At 35.8% G+C, this 23064-nt stretch overlaps 1 protein-coding gene across 1 annotated transcript; it reads left to right on the forward strand.

The window, feature by feature from the left end:
- The first annotated feature begins 7946 nt into the window (after nucleotides 1-7946).
- Nucleotides 7947-12199, forward strand: LOC103966335 (LIMR family protein At5g01460). The gene is made up of 14 exons (XM_009379490.3): nucleotides 7947-8574; nucleotides 8694-8779; nucleotides 8964-9076; nucleotides 9179-9289; nucleotides 9689-9787; nucleotides 9872-9994; nucleotides 10114-10176; nucleotides 10257-10321; nucleotides 10774-10883; nucleotides 10971-11085; nucleotides 11197-11262; nucleotides 11383-11493; nucleotides 11586-11652; nucleotides 11747-12199. Exons 1-14 carry the CDS (start codon nucleotides 8225-8227, stop codon nucleotides 11792-11794), a joined length of 1527 nt encoding a protein of 508 aa, XP_009377765.2. The 5' UTR covers nucleotides 7947-8224; the 3' UTR covers nucleotides 11795-12199.
- The last annotated feature ends 10865 nt before the right edge of the window (nucleotides 12200-23064 follow it).

Here is a 23064-nt window from a genome sequence, read left to right on the forward strand (position 1 = left end):
AAATCTGTGGCCCAAAGTTTATGAAATTTTATCCGAAGAGAAGAAAAAATGGGAGTTCCCAACAAGCAATTTATGAAAAAATTCTTAGGAAGAGACTTTGGTGTATGAACTTAATCATATGTTACAGCCGAACTCGTCTCAAATTCTAAGAAGAAGCGACATTTATGATGCCCTCAATGCAAAATTTAGGCTGCATGCGATGTTGGAAATGTTATGTAATCATATAAAAATACTGGTTATTCTCTAGACAATATTGACGCGTGAAGAAAATCTCATTTTCATTGAGTTTTATCACAAATGTTTTTTGAAATTGACCTACCATATTAAGATTGGTTCTTGAAATTAAAAATTGATCAATGTAGTCCTTGAAATGAGTGTTGCAAACCAACTGTGGTTCTTTCGTCACAATTCTGTCAAAATTTCTGTTATGTCATGAATTATTTGTGATAAAACCGTTTCTTATTCAATCTAAAACGGTACTTCTAAAGGCCTCAAGCGTTATTGTATATAATTATCAAAGTGAAATGATTTAAGGAACATTTTTTCACTTAATGTACACTCCTCTTTTCATCTAGTCATTGTAGTGAACAAAATCAAAGATGAATTGAAGACTATAACTAAGAAAAGTGTGTATAAAGTAGAAAATGGTGCGTTGAAATCATTGCCCTTATCGAAATACGAAAAACATATTTGGGAATTCAAGACTTGAGACCTTGTTCAAGATGCCAACATTTGGAAATGCATAACAGATTTATCAAAAAAACATAGAGCATTGTGAATTGGATTACCATTTCATCGCTTTCAACAAAACATGAAGTTTTCGAGAGAGACAGATCCGTCCGATTACGTATAAGCTGTATCCAGAGAGTTTCAATATAAAATTGAAAGAAATGCATATAATGGAGAGGTTGACACCAACAAGATCCTCTGCGGATCCCTTTGGTGAGAATTCTAGAGATCTGTGAATCGTGTCCATTTATTGTACATCGTGCAGTTAGTTTTTGTCAAATACTGTTTATGTTTATTTTTAAATAAAAATATTTAAAATGATTTCTGATCGCACGATGTATGATGAACAAACACGATTTATGAATCTCAGGATCCTCACAAAGAGATCTGGCGAAGATTCGGACTCAAGTTGACACCTAAATCCAACAAGGAAAACTAAAATAATAAGGGGATGGTAGAAGCATATAAAAATCACATGTTCTTCGTATCCTGCCAATATAAATATAATAAGATTTAGTATACTAGTAATGGAGAAATAACTCATAATGTTGGATTATAAAACCTATATTTCGGAGAGGAACAAAGTTTTTGATTTATTTCATAAAAGGGACAAAATTTATTCATGTAACGGTTGTTGTTACGGTTTTTTTAATTGTCTTTGCATTTATAATTTAGCTTTATGTTTGAAGATGAATTTCTATCTTCTTATTTTTTAAGTGATGTTATACACACACCAGTGTCTTATTATCTCCTCACCCACCTTATATTTACACCCGTCATAAAAAATGAAAAAAAATCCATCCCCACCCACCATTATTTCCAAAATAACCCTTGCTTTAAAAAATATTATAATCTAAAGACAATTATCATTAAATAAAATTGTTCCAAAACACCAAATACAATCCGGGTTCTAATTGTGGAGGTGGAGAGGTTTATGATATTTCATAAACTTTTTCCCTTTTTATTATTGGGAGTTTTAACGAAAAACTCGCGGTACTGTTCACTTTAACGAAAAACCATATTTTTACACTAAAAAGTCAATCATGGTACTATTCACTTTACTCTTTATTTTGTCTTTATCGTTAAAACTCAAAGTTTTCAAATCCTTTTCATTAGTTTTCCTTTTATTTTATGGTAAATCCCATAAGGCTCAGAACATAGTTAGCTTGGTCCACAGCAGGATTAACTGCATTTTATATGTTTTGGATCTATTTACGTGCTTTTGAAGAACATTTAAACGTTTATTTTCAAACTTATAGTGGCAAAAGAAGCAGTTCGTTATATTAATTTATAGAAGTTCCAAAACTTTCCCACCTGCGATGCTCAACATTTCTGTCTCAGTAGGAATTATTAAACTGTAACTGAAATGCCAAATTTGTTTATGAACTGTAACAGCAATGTACTCTTCTCGGCAAAAGATTGGTAAGCTTCCTAGTCGACAATTCCAACTGATTCTGAACAATGTTAGAGCCGTTGTTGCCCACGATCTTGTTCTACGACATGCTCGTCTCCTCTGCTAAATATCATAAACCTCTCCACCTCCATAATTAGAACCCCCGATCGTACGTATTTGGTGTTTTGGAACAATTTTGTTTAATGATAATTGTTCTTTAAATTATAATTATTTTTTAAAGCAAGGGTTATTTTGGAAATAATGGCTGGTGGGGATAGAGTTTATGTGGTTTTTTTTTATAAGTGTTGCTACTCCCACCCCGATGTCTTATTTCTCCATCCACTCCAAATTAAATATTTTGTTTACAAATTTATCCTCTTGCAAAATGACTTTGAAGGACCTAAACAAAAAAGAATTTTGACAAAGTAAGACCTAAAAAAATTCAATTTGAATATATAAAAAAAAGTTTAGAAAAAAAAAAGAGGAAGAATACTATTATAATCATGTCCAGATCGTCCCCTACATCCCCTTCCATTCTTTTTCCTCTTCTTCTTCCATATCCATCGGGACAACCACTGCTTTAGTGATGGTGCTCCTCGCCGTCCTCCACTTCCTTCATGTGAAGATAAAACTCACGGCTAAAACACTCACTACGAACTTACGAACCCGTTATTTACAGACCAGTCTTTTGCAGATCCAAAAAGAGGCGATCCGCGCCACTTCTACATATGCGCAACTCGACTTGTTCCATACGCCATGCACTCAACATCTTCTCTCATCCAAATCCAACCCATGACAACCTTCTCCAGCTGGGATACAAAATGAGATCTCAAGTTTTCCATTGGTATCACCAAAAAATTTCCATTGATTAGGAGTACTAGGCCCAATTCATGATTTTTTTTTTCCACAAATCATGAGCAGATTAAACAAAAAAAAAAAAATTGTTATTTTATCTTTTATTTATTGTTAGGAATGTAAAATATTAAGATTATTTTAGGAATAAAGGTGGGTGTAGAGATAGTATCTCATTGTTTTTACTTTTAATAGTGGGTGACAAAATAAGTGGGGTGGGAAGATAAGAAAATGGGGTAAACTTAGTAGCACTCTTTTTCTTTTGTTAGAGCAACTCCAGCGTTGGAGCCCTCCCCCCTGGCAATACACTATTCAATCCACCTAATGAACAGTAATTGCCCTTAATGAACAGTAAGTAGCCCTGGCAATATATTTTGCATCTCCACCGTTACACTTCTATAGCCCTGGCAATAGGCAATAAAATATTAGTATTTTTTTATTTATAAAATTAATACAAAATAATTTTAAATGTAATATCGGATAAGATTTTTAATCGTTGTCGGTGCGCCACGTGTCATTACCCGTAACTGCATCTCATTACCCGTAAGAGAACTATGAGTAACTTCAACCCAGCTAGTACACAACGCAACATCTTCAATAAGCGACCAATTCGTACCTGCACCAGTGGTCATTTTGTTGAAAAAAAATGGATTCAAACTTTGAGACAAAGAAAGGAATGTGATTGAAAGTAGTTGAGAAAATATGAAATTGTTGTGAAGGTAGATGATAATGAGAAGGTATTTATAGAAAAGTAAAAACAATTTTTTTTACAATTTTTTTCAGATTTTTCAGATATTTTTTTGAATTTTTTTGAATTTTTTACACTTTTTTTTGAATTTTTATTCAATTAATTAATCTCTGCCGTTGGATATAAAAAAATTTGAATTCCAACGCTCCAGATTGTGCCACGTGTCACAACGGTAACTTTTCAGATTTTTTAAACTATTTTTTCATTTATTTTTTAATTTATAAAGCATTTTAATATCCACCGTTGATCTCAGATCGAACGGTGGATATTAAATCTGACAGTTTTATATTTTTTTACCGTTGAGATCTAACGGTCCACATTAAGTGACCGTTAGGATCTAACGTACCGTGGGAAGCCACGTGGCTTCCCAACGGTAACAGACAAAACTTTTTTTTTGCTGATTAAAGTGTCAGGACGCGCCCCCACGCGCGGGTGGGGTGCACACGCCTGACACAAAAAAAATTAAATAATACGCTGACGCCACCCTGGCGTCAGCATGGCGTCACTCCCACCCCGGGCTCAAGGCCTGTCAATTCCTCACGGGCCTGGCCCTCGGGCCTCCCCCGTCCCCCGGCCTGCCTCACGCTGGACGCCATCCACCGGCCCTCGGGCCTTTGTTCTGGAGACAGTCCCCCGAGCAATATGCTACGGTGGGAGTGCTCTTATGATAGGTGTAAATATAATATGGGTGAAGAGATAAGACATTGGAGTGGGCTTAGTAACTTTCTATTTCGTTGTCTCTTTTTCTCTCTCCCTCCTCTTTTTTATTCGGTACTTCTCTCTTTTTTTTTCTCCTCTTTCTTCCCATATCGCTCTTTCTCCCTCTCTCTCCCCTCTTTCTCATCCATCTTTCTCTCTCCTCTTTCTCTTCTATCTGTCTCCCCTACTTCATACTTCTCTCTCCCCTCTTCTTCTTCTTCTTCTTCTTCTTCGTATTGTTCCCTAGATTTTTTAGTATTTTTTTAATTTAAGAGAACGATTGAGCATTGTTTTTTTTTTTTTGGTTTTTTATTCTAGTATCTTCTCGAAGTATTTTATTTTGAGATTTTGATGATTTGGATGCATAGATTCTGAAACTGATCTTGAAAAAATGCTGGAATTTTGAAACTAATCTTGTAAAATTGCATGAATTTTGAAACTAATCTTACGAAATTGCTGAAATTTTGAGACTAATCTTACAGAATTGCTGAATTTTTGAAATTAATTTTGCAGAAGTACAAGAATTTTAAAACTGATCTTGGAGAAGTACATAAAATTTTGAAACTGATATTGTAGAAATGCATGAATTGTGAAGCTGATCTTGCAGAATTGCATGATTTCTGAAACTAATATTGTAGAAATTAGTTTTTACGAATAAAAAATTAATATTTTTTGTTTCTTCTCTCCTCTTTTTTATTCGGAACTTCTCTTCTTTTTTTATCCTCCTCCTTCCTATCTCTCTTTCCCCCTCTCTCCTCTTTCTCGTCCATCTCTCTCTCCTACTTCTTCTTCATTCTTCTCTCTTTCCTCTTCTTCTTCGTATTGTTCTCTAGATTTTTTCGTATATTTTTTTTCTTTTAAGGGAACAATTAAGATTTTTTTTATTTTTGGTTTTTTATTACATTATCTTCTTTTCATTTTGAGATTTTGATGATTTGGATGCATACATTCTGAAATTGATCAGAAATGCTAGAGTTTTGAAAGTAATCTTGCAGAAGAGCAAGAATTAAAAACCTGATCTTGGAGAAGTACAAAAAATTTTGAAACTAATATTGTAGAAATGCATGAATTGTGAAGCTGATCTTGCAGAAGTGCATGATTTCTAAAACTAATCTTTCATGAATTAGTTTTTATGAATAAAAAATCCGTTTGAATTTTTTATAGATGGTGTAGTTTTGAAAAAGTCTATTAAAAGCAGGGCTGGAATTTTAAAATTTTGATTTGCTAATTTTTGGGCTAGGTTTGTTGGGGCTTGAGATTTTAGCTTTCCTTAAAGTAATTCAAAATTAATAGAGATCTATAAAATGTACTTTCGAGTTTTGTCTCTGTAGATAAGACTCCCTACTATTTTTCACCTGGAAAGGGAATCCAACAACCCCACAAAAGGGGAAATTTATCAAGAATGTTAAATGAATTTGTCCCCTGAATTTTAGTAATTATTTCACTTTAATCTCAAACTTTTTTCGTCCTCAAATTATGTCTTAAGATTATGTCAGTTTTTGGGGCGATAAAAAATAATTTCAGATCAAATTGACCAATTTGGGTTTGGTTGGTTTTGTATGTTTCTTCGCATTAATGCTTACACTCCTAGGCACCGTTTTTTTTTTTTTTGTTCTTATCTTTTTTTTGTTGTAACATTCATTAAGTACAAAAAAAGTTACACGACAATCCAAAGAAAAGTAAAATAACCTAAAATATAATTGGAGAATTCAAATGAACAAAAGCCAGCCCAATAAGCAAATAAACAAAAATTAAAACCTTAATCTCTATCTTCCAAATGCAGAGAGCTGTCACGAACGTCTTTCCAGTAGCCACCAAAGTAACAACACTAGATAAATGACTGAATGGTTAATTTGACAAAATACACAACCAGATTTCATCACTGAAAACGCATGACTAAGAAATAGTCACATGATCCAAATCCCTTTCACCAATTCCTGCAAATATATACAACAATAGTAACACATGGATAAAAGGTAAGGCTAAAGGGGTATGTAAACTACTCTTACTTTGGTCAAAGCCACAGAACATTTGGCCTCAAGGGGATTCCGGAAGGCCGGTCTAGGGAGAGGAAGTGAGCAAGGGAGATGGATTTGGCATCCATTTTTTATTTGGAGCACGTAGATCAGAGCACATGATGGGGTGGAGATGGATTATGAGGAAGTGATGTAGAAGGAAAATGTGGGGGGAGATGGAGGTTTGAGTTTGCAAAGGCACACCTAGAAGAGAGGGAGGGTGGAAAAAGAGTGATGAACGCTGAGGAAGGGGCAAGAATCCTAAATTTGAGACGAGCTCAGAGGAAATATTAAGACCAAAGCTCAAAGAAAACCGAAACAAAGCTCTAAAGAAAATTGAAATAAGAGAAAAATGGAAGAAGAAAAGGGAAGAGGAGAAAAAAGGGTTTTCATTTTTGTTGGGGGGGGGGGGGGGTTGAGGGAGGCTAGGGCCGGCACCAGAGTTTCTTATCTCTGTTCGTGTTTTCAAGAAGAGAGAGGAGAGAGCTTTTCTCATACAAATTATTTATATTCAAATTGGGCGAACATGGGAAGAAAAAAGTTGGTTCTGGTCTAGTAGATGAGTTATCGAGAATTCAAGATGTACTACAAAATATGGTCAATTGCTATTGTATCAACTTTTGAGATGACAATCGTTGTTTGACATTAATAACCAAATTATCAAAAGTTAGAATCGTCTTGGGATGAAATAAATTAGAAGGGCAAAATGAAAGCGCCGAAAGAATTTAAGGAGCAAATATGAAATTAACCCTAAACTAAAACAAAGTAAAGATGATCCCTTCTTTTTTGTTTAAACACTCTCTTGCGTTTAGTGAAGACGTCACATATTTGAGAGTATTTGGCTCACCATCATAAGCGATGTTGTATCATTTATCTCCTTTAGATGAGTGTGAATTTGAGATTCGTGTAGTAGATAGATGCAAATCTCAAAATTCAAACTCATCTAACGGTGATAAATAAGGTGGTGAACATTATTACTATTTGAGGATGGTGAGCAAAAAGTGTTGATGTTATCAAGATGCCCTGTAAAATATGGTCATACGCTATTCTATCAACTTTTGTAACGATAGTCCTTGTTCGATATTACAAATTGTATTATCAAAGTTAGAATCAACGACAAAGATCTATGAAACTCGAACGCATAAGTTCACATCCCTCAACGGCTATGCTTTTTGGTCATATGCTATTCTGTCAACTTTTACAATGAGATCAAATTCGGGACGAAATAAAGTAGAAGGAAAAAAATGAAGGAGTTGAAGGAGTTTAGGGAGCAAATATGAATTAACCCTAAAGTAAAACAAAATAAAGATGGTCCCACATTTTTTGTTTAAACACTCTCGCGTTAAGTGAAGACGTCACACGCTTTCCTCGCCGCGGAGCTTTCGAGCGATTATTTACATGTCTCGAACCGGCCTCTCGCCTCGAAGTGCGACAGCCTGTTTGTTTGTTGTTTGCCACGGACGCCCCTCCTCATTTTACAGTAAAACCCCCGAACGCCCTTCCTCGCCACCCTTCCCACACCGTAACTAACGACCTCTTCAAGGACAGAACCGTAATTCTCACTCCAACGTCAAAACGGACCTAACCTACTCTCCCTCCCCAACAAACCACCTCCCCGGAACCGACCCTCACCCTTTCCCCTCTCTGCTTCGTTTCGAACTAGCGACAGAGATCTGCGATCACTCGAACGTGCAATTTCAAATCCCTAACCCTAATTCCTGATTCCCCTTCTCGATCTCTCCGATTCGATTCGTTTCGGATCGAGAGAAGCTGAAACGACCCGCCGCGATGGGCGATTTCAACCTCGCGCTCGTCATCGTCGCTATTATCCTCTGCATCATCGTCTTCGTCTTCAATGTCTACCTGCTCGTCAATTACCAGCACCCCGACGACAAGAACCAGGCCTACTTCCCCAAATTCGTCGTCGTTTTGGGGCTCTCCGTCGCCGCTATTTCAATACTCATGCTGCCGGCCGACGTGGCCAACCGCCAGGCGTGTCGCCACGCGATTTATAATGGCGCGTGCAATCTCACTCTTCCGATGAAGGATCTGTGGCTCGCAATCTATATCCTTGACGCCGTGCTCGTGTTCTTCATCATCCCCTTCGCTATGTTCTACTACGAAGGAGACCAGGACAAGTAGGTACTTCTAGGGTTTTTTGTCAAAGTTATCATTTTTCGTTAATGCGGGTTAGATGTTTGTTGTGAATAGCTTGACATTGTTGATTTGTGAATTGGGTTTGTGTTTTTGTGTTCAGGAGTGTTGGAAAACGGATTGGAAGCGCGTTGTTGTGGGTTGCGGTGACCGCCGTTGTCTGCGCTCTCGTGCTCGGAATCTTATACGGTTAGTTCCCTTCACTTGTTATTTTCATCTGAACGTTTTATCTTTGCATTGAAAGAATTGTTCTTTTTTCGACAACTGTGCTTTACGAATTTAAGCATTTGTTTGGTTACATTTTGATTTTTGTTGTACATGTTTTGTTAGAACACTCTGTGTATCATGTGTTTACTCTTTGATTGTTTATCAGGGCTAGTTGGGAAGGTGGACTTTACTGTTAGGCACCTCTCTTCTTCCACAACTTCCTTTCCCAGTTCATTTCAATTTTCTAGCAATAATGAATGCATAAACGGTGCAAAGGCGGTATGAGCTTGTCACATGTGTTTGATTGGGCTATTATTGAATCAACTCTGTCCTCTTACTCATATTGGGTTTCTTTCTGTCCTGCTTCTCTTGTCCTTACAGTGCTCTGCATATCTTGCAAGTGATACGTCAGAGAAAACATGGACAATGCGTGCTACCTTTCCAGAATATGTCGTTGCTCTTGCTACCATTGTTGGATCCGTGCTTTTTACTGTAAGTTCATTACCGGAATCTTCACATATTTGTCTTGTTATTGAATATGCATGTGATAACTGGGGAGTCTTTACCCTTTATTAGATAAATGAATGTAAATGATGAGAAGAGATCAGCTTCTTTTGTTTTAATCTTGAGAACTATGTGTTGGATAACTTGGCTATGGTCCAGGGGAGCAACATGCCCCCACCAGGAGTTGATTAGACTGCCTCTTTTCTTTTGCAAGATACTACATATGGATATAGTATATACATATTATGTATGTCTCTGTGTGGAATGTGTTAAATTTTTATGCGTGTGTGTATAGTCAACAAAGATATTATACAGACATCGTATTTTCCTATCCTTCTTTTATATAGTATAAAATATAATTAATCTCCAATGTTCTTTATCATCCAGATATTCGGTGGTGTTGGCATTGCTTGTCTACCGCTGGGACTCATATTTTCATTCGTTCGGCGTCCAAAGGCTGTTATTACTCGGTCACAGTATATCAAGGTACTACTTTATTTTCTATCAAGTGTTAAGGTGATGAAGATCGTTGTGATTGCTTATGGGGTAGTTTCTCTTGTTATAATCTAGGAAGCTACTGAACTGGGCAAGAAAGCAAAAGAGTTGAAGAAAGCAGCTGATGCGCTTCATCAAGAAGAAAGAGGCGGCTCTAAGGGTAGAAAATGGCGTAAAAATGTAAAGGCAGTAGAGAAGGTATAATTAAATTTTGCAAGTGAATTTTTATTTCACAGTTAGGCATCAGCAGTTTTTTTTTCAGTTTTGTTTGACGACTTAACCATCTCATCAAAAGTTTTGCTTGCTTAACCTTGCAGGAGTTGCTTCAATTAGAAGAAGATGTAAAACTTTTAGAAGAGGTGTATCCTCAAGGAGAGAAAGTAAGGGGCATTCACATGTGACTTGTTGTACATTCCATATATAAGCTCTCTTCTATTCTAATCTTCCTGCCTCATTTCAGGCTGAGACTACTTGGGCTATGACAGTTCTTGGGTACTTGGCAAAACTTGTGTTGGGAATCTTAGGGTGAGTGCTGATGTTGTCCATTTAATTATTGTAAACTCTATATGCTCAATGATTTAAATAGCTCTTGCTTCCTGAGAAGATTCAGATGGGATGGATATTTTAGTGCAGAACGTCTCAGAAAAGGAAGAGGAAACATTATGTTTGTGGAAGAGAAATTTAAGCATTTGTTGTAACTTATAAGTATAATATATGCATTTCACTACGATTTATTTTTGTTGGTGCTCACTGTAGGCAGGTGATGTACCCATATAGCTTGATTATGCGGTAACATTTATATAGCTTGGGCGGTTAGGAATACTTAATCTCTTTAAGGCTATGACGTGGTATCATTCATGATTTTTGTCATAGCATATACTACCATAGCTCTTGTTTTCTTGTGTGTCACACTTTCTTTAATGACTCTCTGATGATTTATTCAGACTGAAACCTTGTGTTGTGCCTTTGTTTTTCAGATTGATTGTTTCAGTGGCTTGGATTGCTCATATCATCATATATCTATTGATTAGCCCTCCGCTTTCTCCTTTCTTGAACGAAGTTTTCATCAAGCTGGATGATGTTTGGGGTACTTTCAGAATACATTTTTCTTGCTCTACGTTTTATAGTTTCTTCTGAATGAATATGAGTTTGATCTGCTTATGTTCTTCATCAGGTCTTTTAGGCACTGTTGCGTTTGCATTCTTCTGCTTCTACCTTCTGCTTGCAGTCATTGCTGGGGCGATGATGCTTGGGCTGAAATTAGTTTTCATCACAATTCATCCGATGAAGTAATGATGTTTCTGTTTCTGGCCCTACTTATTCAATAATGTTTGTTTACACCTCCATTGTTTTATCACCAGAAGACTTGGTTGCTCATAAATTTAATTTTCTCGTTTCAGGTGGGGTGCTACTCTAATGAATTCATTTTTATTTAATGTGGGACTTATACTACTTAGCTCCATCAGGTTTGTATCTTTGTGTTCCTCATTTACATATTAGATGAAGACTGCATGTTTATGGTTCCGTAAAATTTTGAAGATTTCTAGAATTACAATCGTAATTATTGTTGGTTTCCACTGTTTCAGTGTAATTCAGTTCTGCTCCACGGCATTTGCATACTATGCTCAAGCAACTGCAGCACAAGAAATATTTGGTCACACCTTGGAATCTCTTCGTGGAATTAGATATCTGTACAAGTGAGTTATTCTCTTGGACAGCATTCATTCTAATTAGACATGCATGTATGTTCTACTGATATCGATTATACACTTTGGTATTTGCATTACAGGTACAATGTGTTCCAAATTGCATTTATTGTCCTGGCGGGACTGACGTTTGTGTACTATGCTGCTTTTGTACGTTTTCTAACTGTATATTCTTTTTTTCTTCGGTTTATTAGTCTTTTCCACGTGCTTCCAAGAGTAAAGTATGTTCGGTTTAAAATTTCAGGGATGGAGAAGAAAAAAACCTAGCGGCAGGTTCCAACTTTCCTCGTAATTTACGTTCTCTCTGGAACAGCATGCACTCACTTGTAGCTGTTGGAATTCCCGGTTCTATAATCTCTTTTCGGAGTGGCTTTAACGTTCGGATGCGTATGCCTAGGTTTGATCTACTGTTGAAAGGTTTTGGAGGATTAGGCGAATATCATCTGAGTTTGCGTTGTGTTAGTGCAGGGGGAGTGGCAAGTTCAGTGTTCCGCTGCTGCCACCCCCGTTTGCTTTTCCCCCTTTTGTATGTAATATTCCTTTATTTGACTTCTTGTGTTACAAATTGGTTTGGTCTTGTAATCGTGTTAATCCTTTGCACCCATGGAAACTGGATCTCTGGAACCGCCCTTGATGTAACATAACCGTTGGGAACGGATGATTGTATGAGTAGCCATTTTAGTTTCGTATTTGTTCACATTACGAGTAGCAATTTCAGACACCACACTCAACATGAGTCAAAATGACTAGCATTTACGGTTAGCGTTTTTAATCTATTTATTTAATTTTTAAAAGTATTCAAGCTTTAAGACGGACATGTTCTCGGGCACTTATTTTCCGAATAAAGAAAATAAAGTACAATGTTTAATTTGTATGACAATTAGGACAATTAGACACATCAAATGTTCTGATTATCAAGAAATAGACCAGCCAGAGTTTTACACATAAATATTTTACAAAATATACATTTGTTGCTTAATAAATCGTTAATTTACTTCCAAATGCCTTGTAAAGTTTTCCGTAATGCTCACAGAAAATATTTTGAGAAAATAAAAAATTTGCATTTTTGACCAAAAAATAAAAAATGAGTTAACACTCAAGGTTTTGAGTTGGTTTTGCAAATTTGTATATAAATCACCGTTTAATTGCTTTATTGTCACATTCATCTCATTGTGAAGTTTTGAAAATTAAGGTGAGACTTTCATCGAGATTCTTGAGTGTAGAACCCCATTTGACAATGTTCTAGCCTCATTACTTATATTTGTTGCTTAATAAACTATAAAACTACTTTCGAAGTCCTTAAAAAAGTCCAACTTAATGCACAGGAAAAATATTTTGTGAAAATAAAAATTTGCATTTTTGTCAAAAAACATAGGTGTTAGGTGGGCACGACGCATGCAAAATGAGGCGAACTCAACTCACACACAATAAGGCGAATCATGGCATGCAAGACAAGGTAGGCTTCGCTCACATAAAATGGGGCAGGCTTCTGGCACGCAAAACGAGTCGAGCTCGTGCACGAAAAACGAGGCGGGCTTCGTGCACGCCAAAACAATGCGAGCTCCGTGGACCCAAAAGAAGTGGGTTTCTGGCACGTAAAAGGATGCAGACACCTTACATGCAGAACGAGGCAAACTAGGCACATAAGACAAGGCGGGATCCGTGCACGTAGAACGAGGCGAACTTTTGGGTGCTCAGAAAATGAGTCGGGCTCCTCACATAGAAAAATATATTTTGAAGAACATGAATATGATTGTTGTTGAAGTGGTAAGAAAAATAAAAGAAAAATTAACAAAAATGTACAAACATGATTCAAATTCTTGATGGGTGACTTTCTGGCTGCCACAAAATCATGCTTGACTTTCTGGCACTTGCAAGAATTTGAATTATTTTTGTACATTTTGGTTAACTTTTTTTATTTTATTTATCTTACCACTACCACAAACTATCATATTCATGTTCTTCAAAATATATTTTTCCTAAATTTAAAGATATTTAAACCTTTTTTTTTTTGTTAATTTTTCTTTTATCTAAGTCTAAACTACATATTAATAGAACACTATTTGTCAACCAAAAGAAGGTGAAAGACTATTTAACAAAACAAAATCTTGCTATTTTTTGTTTAAGCCCCACGTACAAATGATTTTAACATCTCTAGTTTAAAAAATAAAAAATAAAAATATACACTATTTTAACGTCTCTATATTTTTCACTTATTTTTTTTACTTTTCGGCTTAAATATTTTACTAAACTCAATAAATCGTTAACTTGCTTCAAAATGCATTATAAAGTTTTCTTCAGTGCTCATCAGAAACATAAATCACTATTCAATCTATTTATTGTCACCTTTGCCTCACTGTGAAGTTTTGAAAATTAAGGTGAGACTTTCCGTAGAGATTCTTGAGTGTAGAACCCCATTTGACAACGTTCTTGGCCTCACTACTATAGTTTTCACCTATTTTTCTAGTTTTTGGCTCAAATATGCTACTAAACATACATTTGTTGCTCAACAAATTGTAAAACTGCTTCCGAATTCCTTAAAAATGTTTAGCTTAATGCTTAGGAAAAAAATTTTGCAAAAAAAAAAGATTTTGCATTTTTATCAAAAAACATAAGTCGGCTCAACGCACGCAAAATGAAGCGAACCATGCCACACAAAACAAGGCGAACTCTGCTCGCATAAAATAGGACGGGCTTTTGGCAAGCAAAACGAGGTGAGCTTGCACATGGAAATGAGGCGGGATACATTGCACAAATCAAGGCAAGCTTTGCGCACAAAAAACGAGGTAGGCTCTATGCATGCCAAAATGGCACAGGCTCCGTAAATCCAAAAAGGGGTGGGCTTTTAGCATGTAAAACGATGCAGACACCTCACATATAGAACGAGGCAAACCCAAGCACACAAGACGAAGCGAACTCTGCTCACATAAAATAGGATGGGATTTTGGTAAGTAAAACGAGCAAGCTCGCACATAGAAATAAGGTGGGATACGTCGCACAAATTGAGGCAAACTTTATGCATGAAAAACGAGGTGGGCTTCGTGCATGCCAAAACGACGCGGGCTCCGTAGATCCAAAAAGGGGTGGGCTTCTGGCATGGAAAACGATGCAGACACCTCACATACAGAATGAGGCAAACCCAAGCACACAAGACAAGGTGGGCACTGTGTACGCAGAATGAGGCAAACTTTCAGATGCTTAGAAAATGAGTCGGGCTTCACCCATAGAAAAATATATTTTGAAGAACATGAATATGATAATTTGTTGAAGTAGTAAGAGAAATAACATAAAAATTAATAAAAATGTACAAACATGACTCAAATTCTTGAGGGTGCGAGTCACACGTGACTTTCTGGCACTTGCAAGAATTTGAATTATTTTTGTATATTTTTGTTAATTTTTCTTTTATTTCTCTCACCATTACCGCAAGCTATTATAATTCATGTTTAAACACTTGTAATCAACAATTTAAACCTAAATTTAAAGATATTTAAACCTTTTTTTTGTTAATTTTTCTTTTATCTAAATCTAAACTACATATTAATAGAACCCTCTTTATCAACCAAAAGAGGGTGAAAGGGTATTTAACAAAACAAAATTTTGCTATTTTTTGTTTAAGCCCCACGTACAGATGATTTTAACATCTCTAATTTAAAAAATTAATAATATACACTATTTTAACGTCTCTATATTTTTCACTTATGTTTTTACTTTTCGGCTTAAATATTCTACTAAATATACACTTGTTACTCAATAAATCGTAAATCGCTAGTTTCGTAGTGATTTTTCCTTTTTAATTTTTTTTTATAGTCTTTTATTTATTTTTGCTAATGTTTCTCTTACCATAATTGTCACATCCCGGCCCGGGACAGACCACTTCCCAAGCCCGCTCCACCACTGTAACACGATATTGTCCGCTTTGGGCTTACCATTCCTTCACGGTTTTGATTTTGGGAACTCACGAGCAACTTCCCAGTGGGTCACCCATCATGGGATTGCTCAAGTCTCCTTCTCGCTTAACTTCAGAGTTCCTACGGAACCCGAAACCAGTGAGCTTCCAAAAGGCCTCGTGCTAGGTAGGGATGGGAATATACATTTAAGGATCACTCCCCTGGGCGATCTGGGATGTCACAATCCACCCCCCTTAGGGGCTCGACATCCTTGTCGGCACACCCGCGGCCAGGGTTAGGCTCTGATACCAAATTGTCACATCCCAGCCCGGGACAGACCACTTCCCAGGCCCGCTCCACCACCGTAGAACAATATTGTCCGCTTTGGGCTTACCATTCCCTCACGGTTTTGTTTTTGGGAACTCACGAGCAACTTCCCAGTGGGTCACCCATTATGGGATTGCTCAAGCCTCCTTCTCGCTTAACTTCGGAGTTCATACGGAACCCGAAACCAGTGAGCTCCCAAAAGGCCTCGTGCTAGGTAGGGATGGGAATATACAATTAAGGATCACTCCCCTGAGCGATGTGGGATGTCACAATAATAACAAATTATCATACTCATGTTCTTCAAAATATATTTTTCCGTGAAAAATCTATTATAATTCATATTTAAACATTGGAATCAACAATTTAAAACCTAAATTTCAAGATATTTGAATTTAATAGTGGTTACTCAAATAAAGTAATGTATGAAGAAAAACTCAATGGAAAAAGCAAAAAAGCAGAAAATAAAGAAATAAATTGGAATAGGGAATGAGCAGTACCATGCTACCAATCCTCGCCCAGTCGTACTTAAATAATTGTTCAATCTATTTATTTACATCTTCGCCTCACCATGAAGTTTTGAAAATTAAGGTAAGACTTTCCGTTGGAATTCTTGAGGGTAGAAACCCATTTGACAATGTTTGGAGCCTCACAAGTATATTTTAAATATTTCGCAAAAATATTTAGTTTTTAGCTTAAATATTCTACTAAATAGAAATTTATTGATCAATAAATTGTAAATTCGCTTCTAAATGCCTTATAAAGTTTTCCGTAATGCTCACAAAAAATATTTCGCAAAAATAAAAAATTTGCATTTTTGACAAAAAAAAAAACATGGGTTTTTAGTCGGTTTTGTAAATTCGTACATAAATTATTGTTCAATCTATTTATTTTCACCTTCACCTCACCGTGAAGTTTTGAAAATTAAGGTAAGACTTTCCGTTGGGATTCTTGAGGGTAGAAACCCATTTGACAATGTTTGGAGCCTCACAAGTATATTTTAAATATTTCGCAAAAATATTTAGTTTTTAGCTTAAATATTCTACTAAATAGAAATTTATTGATCAATAAATTGTAAATTCGCTTCTAAATGCCTTATAAAGTTTTCCGTAATGCTCACAAAAAATATTTCACAAAAATAAAAAATTTGCATTTTTGACAAAAAAAAAAAAAAAAAAAAACATGGGTTTTTAGTCGGTTTTGTAAATTCGTACATAAATTATTGTTCAATCTATTTATTTTCACCTTCACCTCACCGTGAAGTTTTGAAAATTAAGGTAAGACATTCTGTTGATATGCTTGAGAGTGGAACCCCATTTTAACTATGACTTGGGCCTCACAATAATATTTTTCACCTATTTATTTAGTTTTCTGATTAAATTTTACACTAAATATACATTTATTGTTCAGTAAACTGTAACACCACTTCGTAATTCCTTATAAAGTTTTCCTTAATGCTCATGGAAAATATATCGCGAAAATAAAACATTTGAAATTTTCACAAAAAACGTGGGTGACCCCCGGTTTTTATTTAGTTTTGCAAATTCGTACATAAATCATCATTCAATCTATTTATTTTCACCTTCGCCTCACTGTGAGGTTTTGAAAATTAAGGTAAGATTTTCCAATTATATTCTTGAGGGTGGAACCTCATTTTAACAACCCCATTTTAGCAGCTAATCCTCGAAACAATCATTAGTTTCATATCAATGGAAGAAGACAAGAATTCAAGACAGCAAGAGTTGTAGAGCGAGTGATGGAAGAAGACTAGATTTAATCCACCTAGAGCCGCTAGCTAGAGCCATCTAGAGATGCCTAGGCGGCCGCCTAACTCCCACTGATTTTTGTAAACAAATTGCCCCAAATCGACGTCTATCGTTTAGCGTTTAGGCTGCTGCCTAGAGTATTTTTAGAATACAAGAATTGATTAATATTCATGTGGAGTCTATATTGTGAATCTCCATCGTCGATTTATCGTATTTTATACTATCGGATTTATGAAATTATCATTGTACCCTTGAGTTGACTTTTGTTGACCGTCTCGTCGAAACGTGTAGTCTTAATTTAATTAATTTATTTGTTTCATACTCATCGTCACGAATGCATAGGCACGAACGGATTCGAATTTGAAGGTATAATGAAGATTCTACGTTCGAACGTCGAACGTTTTCGGATATTTTGTGTTTCGTCTTATGCATTCTTAAATTGCAAACCAAGGGGACCTACTTTGGATTCTTGTCCTCTTAGCCCTACCTTATCCAGATACCCTCGCCTACTTTTTAGATTTTTCCTATTTCCCTTTTAGCTATCCATGTGCCCTCTCTCTGCTATTTCCCTCTCATTTCTCTCTGAGTTCACTCTCATAACAACAACAACCCCAAGACTCAAGGCTTGGACGTTGGACCTCAAAACCCCAGGCCAAACTCGATACTTCAACCGTGACAGTCACGGTGCACCATTCCCCAAAGAATTCTGACGGCTTTCGTGACTTTTCTAACGTGGGTAAGTTCCTAGAAACCTTTGGGATGTGTTTTAAGGTTAGATCGAGGCTTGTTGTAAATAGTTTAAGCTTGTTAAACGCAGAAATAGCCCGGAGTGAGTTTTCCCTAGTTTTTCGGTGAACACTGCCACTTTCTAGGCGTTTTTCGGCCAATCCACGACGAGTTAGCTATCATGTAAGGTATCATTCTCTTCATCTCGTTAAGAACTACAACTTTCATTTCTGTATCACTTGATTTGGTTGAAGATTGAAGAAGTTATGAATGTTTGAAGGTTTGCCCAGAAACCGGTCGATCCATGGCCTGAAACCAGATCGAGGCGACCCGATAACCCTAAAACCTGGATCCAAACCTACCTGCTAACCGGCCCAAACCTTTAGGCCATGCTACCAGCCTAACTCAGAGACCCAGCCCACTATCCCAAACCCAAGCCCAGAAACCAAGCCCAACCCAGATTCCAGTCAGCGCGTTGGCCTGCGTGTAGAGCACACGCACCTCCATCGGAGGTGCTGTGCTCTGTCACCATCCACGGCAGCGACGATGACTTTTCCGACCAACTTTCTAGCGACCCAACTCGGCGGGTAACGACGCGTAGGGGTACCCGATGTTCCCCTTAAGGTTTTTCGATGTCCTGAATCCGTTTATAATGTCCGTTTCCTGAAATTCAATCATTGTAGTATAGTTTTATAAATTTTTCTTTCCCTTTATGTGCTTAGGTACGTTTGTTAATGGCATCCCCATCCTCCCTAGTTTGCACAACTCTTCAACTGCAGAATATCTGTGAGTGGACCCTTTCCAAAATGCATGATTTTACTATTAGAAATGCATACATGAAAAACATGATTTTATGATTACAATTTCAAAAACGTTGATGAGTAAATTGGATTTATGATTATTGAAATATCATGCTTTATCAGATTTAAGTACTTTGGGAGATTTATGATTATATACTATGAATATGATTTAAGACATGATGTTTGAGCTATTAAGCTCCATTGAGATATAAACATATATATTGGAAATATTAAGTTCATGTTTTTATTGTGCTTATTCAGTGGTTACTCATACTATGTGCCTACGGGCGAATGATATCTAAATATGACTTCGGTCTGGTGCTGTAGGGGACTACGGGCGAATGATATTTATATATGACTTTGGTCGGGTGATGTAGGAGCCTATGGGCGAATAAAGATATATATATGGCTTCGATCGGATGATGTAGGGACCTACGGGCGAATGGAGGCCTTCGGGCGATTCTAATGCCACTACTAAGCACGCTATATGGCATGCTAGGATTTTCGGAAAACCTATTACCTATTATACTATTAAGTTTTCATAAACTTTGGGGATTAATACATTGATGAATAACTGTTTTAGTATTACTTATATATCAACTTGGTCCACTCATGTTTTGTTTTGCACCCCATCAAGACCTAGGAACGAGGTATTCCGAGCTACGAGGCATTCCCATACCAGTGACTTTGTGTCCTACTTTCCGCTTGGACATTGTTGTAGCATTTTCTGTTACACCTTTCGCTTGTATTCTGAATTAGTAGTATGCTCTGAATATGTCATGCATTATCACTATTATTTTGTTGGCAGTTGAACTTATTATATTATTTTGTTAAGGTTGTATTTGAATATTACATTGTGTAGTTATGCACGAAATTTATATGCATTCATGTTCTTGGCTCAGTATATGCATTCATAAAATGGCTTGCGTCACCTCGGATGTTGGCCATCACGTGGCCATCCCATTGTCCTTCAAACATCAGGATCGGGGCGTGTCATATATGAATCTATTAAATTCATAGACTCCATGGGAGTTTATAATTCCATTAGAATTCATCAAATTGTCAATTGAATGCATCCCCTTTTGTGATATTCTCGCCTTCTGTAAGGAGAGGTATTTGGTTAACTTTCATAATTTTCGGATTTGAATGTGAACTTCTTGTTGTTTATCGTTGTACACGAAAAAAAAAAAAAAAAATCCTCTTTGTACAAACACCCAAAAATGTGTACAGATTATTGTTAGAAAAAACATGAATATGAGAAGATTGATAATTATTCGACAAAATGTGTACAGATTATTGTAAAAAGATATTAGACTTAATAACGTTAGTAAATTTCTTCGATTAAACTTGACATAGATACATTCTCAAATCAACGAAAAAAGAATGTACCCATATAAGTTTAAAAATGGATCAATTTTTTTAATGGATTTTATATTAAAAAATAGGGTACTTTCTATATAAAAAATTTGTACATTTTATATTTTAAAAAAAAGTACATTTTATATTTAAAAAAAGGTACATTTTACATATAACAAATTGGTATATTTAAGAATGGGTACATTTAAGAGCAAAAAAATTGAAAATTATATGAATGGGTGCATTTAAGATTAAAAAATTGAGAATCTTTTTATAAAAAGGTAATGGGTACAAACTTATTCTAATTTAATATTTTTTATTTATTTTGGAAATGTTTGAATTGAAAATTAATTAGGAGCTTAACAGAGGTGTAAGTATTAAAACCCTAAATCAATTACTAATTTTTATTTTAAAAAATATGTAATAAACATGTAAATTCATTATCACATTAATACTAGGACTCCAATCAAAATTTGAAAACTAATAAGGTCTCAATCAATAAACATTAGTAACTAGGGATCGGATAATTTTTCCCTTTTCATATTTTTTTCTTTTCTGTTCTTATTTGTTAAATTTATGTTTTTATTTATTTATTTATCTCTTTCCCATTTGAAATCACTTAATGAAATGAAATTTCCGAAACATGTTAAAGTGTAATTTTACGCTTTCGATTTGAGCTTAGAAACAACATTTACAGTCATATGTATCTTTTGTCTAGTGAATAAACAAAAGTGTACATAACATTATGCGATTACACCTTTCGCTACTCCAAAAGCCACCTCTGCCCTGATAGAGATAGAGAGGAAAGTTCGTGGAAATTGCAGTTCCTACACCCCATGTACGTGACATTACATTCCAAAACAACATTTCCGTCGTTATTAATCCGGAAGTGTGATATAAATCTTATGCATGTCCCAGCTGAGCTCCTGTACAAAACAAATCATGCAATTATAGAGAGAAGACGTGATAAAGATGTGTACGGACGTGCCCACAAAGATGGAGGAAACTTCGTGGAAAGCTCAGTCCTAGGGTTCCACAGACATGGATCGTGTGGAGGGCAAATATACTATTGGGAATTATTTGGCTATTCTAGCAAAGACATAATGAGAGCAAGACATGTTTTTGGACTGTGTGGAGTGATCGATGGTAAATAATATGTGATAAAGCTCCAATATGTGATGAGAGGCCCAAATATTTTCTAAGCTTTATTCTCTAGATTTTTTTTTTTTTCATTTTCTCTCCTAGGTTATAAAGAAAAAGAAAAAAAGTTGAAGAAAAACGAAACCGAATTCGGTTTCTACTTTACAGATTGCAAAAACATAACAAACCAAATAGTAATCTTGGTTTGATTTTCGATTTAACAAAAAAAAAAAAAAAAAAAATTGAACCGAATGAATCCATACTCACCCTTATTCTTAACAGAAAAGACCAAACTAGATTTTTCCACATTTATTACAATATATATTAATTTGGCCTCGAAATTTTTACCAAATTACTTGATCATGGAAGCACAAGACTACAAATAAAGAGAGGAGAAAAGATGATCGAAGAGGTAGAGAAAATGCACAGAAAATATAAAACAAAAAACTATTGTAATCGTTATACTTTCAAGATCATGTTTTAGTTTATTCTTCTTTGTTTCTTCCTCTCCCTCCCACCTCTTCTTCACCACTCCTTTCACCCTTATACTTTCCTTAATCTCACCACAAAAATTAAAACTAAAAACTAAAAATAAAATGACTATGAGAAAGAGTAGAGATCAGCTTATGAATAAGAAAATACTAATTACATGTAAATTTGGTTGCTTAATAATCTCCGTGAATTGAGTAACCTCCAAAGAAAATATTATAATTAAGAGTTGTGAAATCAACTAGCACCAGAAATTCAGAGCTTGGGCTTAAGAGTAGGGTCATGAGCATACGTACGTAAGTACGTTTATGGACACATGATAGCATGCAGTAAAATAAGCAAATTACATGGAGCAACCAAGAAACCTTCAACAATCCAACCCTTGATAGCGCAGTTTCAAACTTTGGACCGCTGGAATTCATCTGTAAATATTGTGCACAATTGAGAATCTACTCGAGCCACAAATATATATATAGGCGTACTTAGATATTTGTCCTTGAATAGTGTATATATATCTCACGAAATTTCTTTCTACCTTCCCTAATTTTGTCACCTTTGCTTCTTACTAACTAGTTGGTACGACTCATATGTCGCATTATAAACGTACCCAAGTACGTGTAAGCAAGAGAGTAGCCTGATAGTTGATATGAAAATCTTTCTTTCCCCCTAATCAGTTTATTGTGATATAGACATTTCAATTGAACCCTTCATGTGTGTAATCGTAATGTAAGACAGGGTCTGGCGTAGGGCAACCAGAACGACCGCTTAAGGTCCCCGAAAACGAGGGGCATAAAAAAAAATTATGTTAGTTCATGTATATATAAGGTTTTGTTTTGTTTTGAATAACTAATAAACGTTCATCTTAGTTATCAAATTATCTTATAAGCCGGAGTGGTTTGTGCGGTTTTGTTTCCATGCCCACCCATCTTCAATTCCCTCTCTCAACGTAAAGGGTGCAAGTTATTAAATGTGGCATTTTTCAGTAGTGGGCTTTTTTTATTTTTTTATTTTTTTATTTTTTATTACAGTTTGAATTTACTTGCAAAACCAGGTTCAAGTTTATCTATATAT

Source organism: the organism of the source record quoted next, unplaced genomic scaffold (assembly GCF_019419815.1).
Source record: "Pyrus x bretschneideri cultivar Hongxiangsu unplaced genomic scaffold, Pyrus_bretschneideri_v1 Contig2, whole genome shotgun sequence".
In the NCBI taxonomy this organism is placed as follows: Eukaryota; Viridiplantae; Streptophyta; class Magnoliopsida; order Rosales; family Rosaceae; genus Pyrus; species Pyrus x bretschneideri.

What these genes read in the sequence shown, in the direction of transcription:
- LOC103966335 (XM_009379490.3), top strand. Translation starts at nt 8,225, where the DNA reads ATGGGCGATTTCAACCTCGCGCTCGTCATCGTCGCTATTATCCTCTGC. An exon ending in ATCACAATTCATCCGATGAA is followed by an intron (nt 11,086 to 11,196) that starts GTAATGATGTTT and finishes TTCTCGTTTCAG; the next exon opens with GTGGGGTGCTACTCTAATGA. An exon ending in ATACTACTTAGCTCCATCAG is followed by an intron (nt 11,263 to 11,382) that starts GTTTGTATCTTT and finishes CCACTGTTTCAG; the next exon opens with TGTAATTCAGTTCTGCTCCA.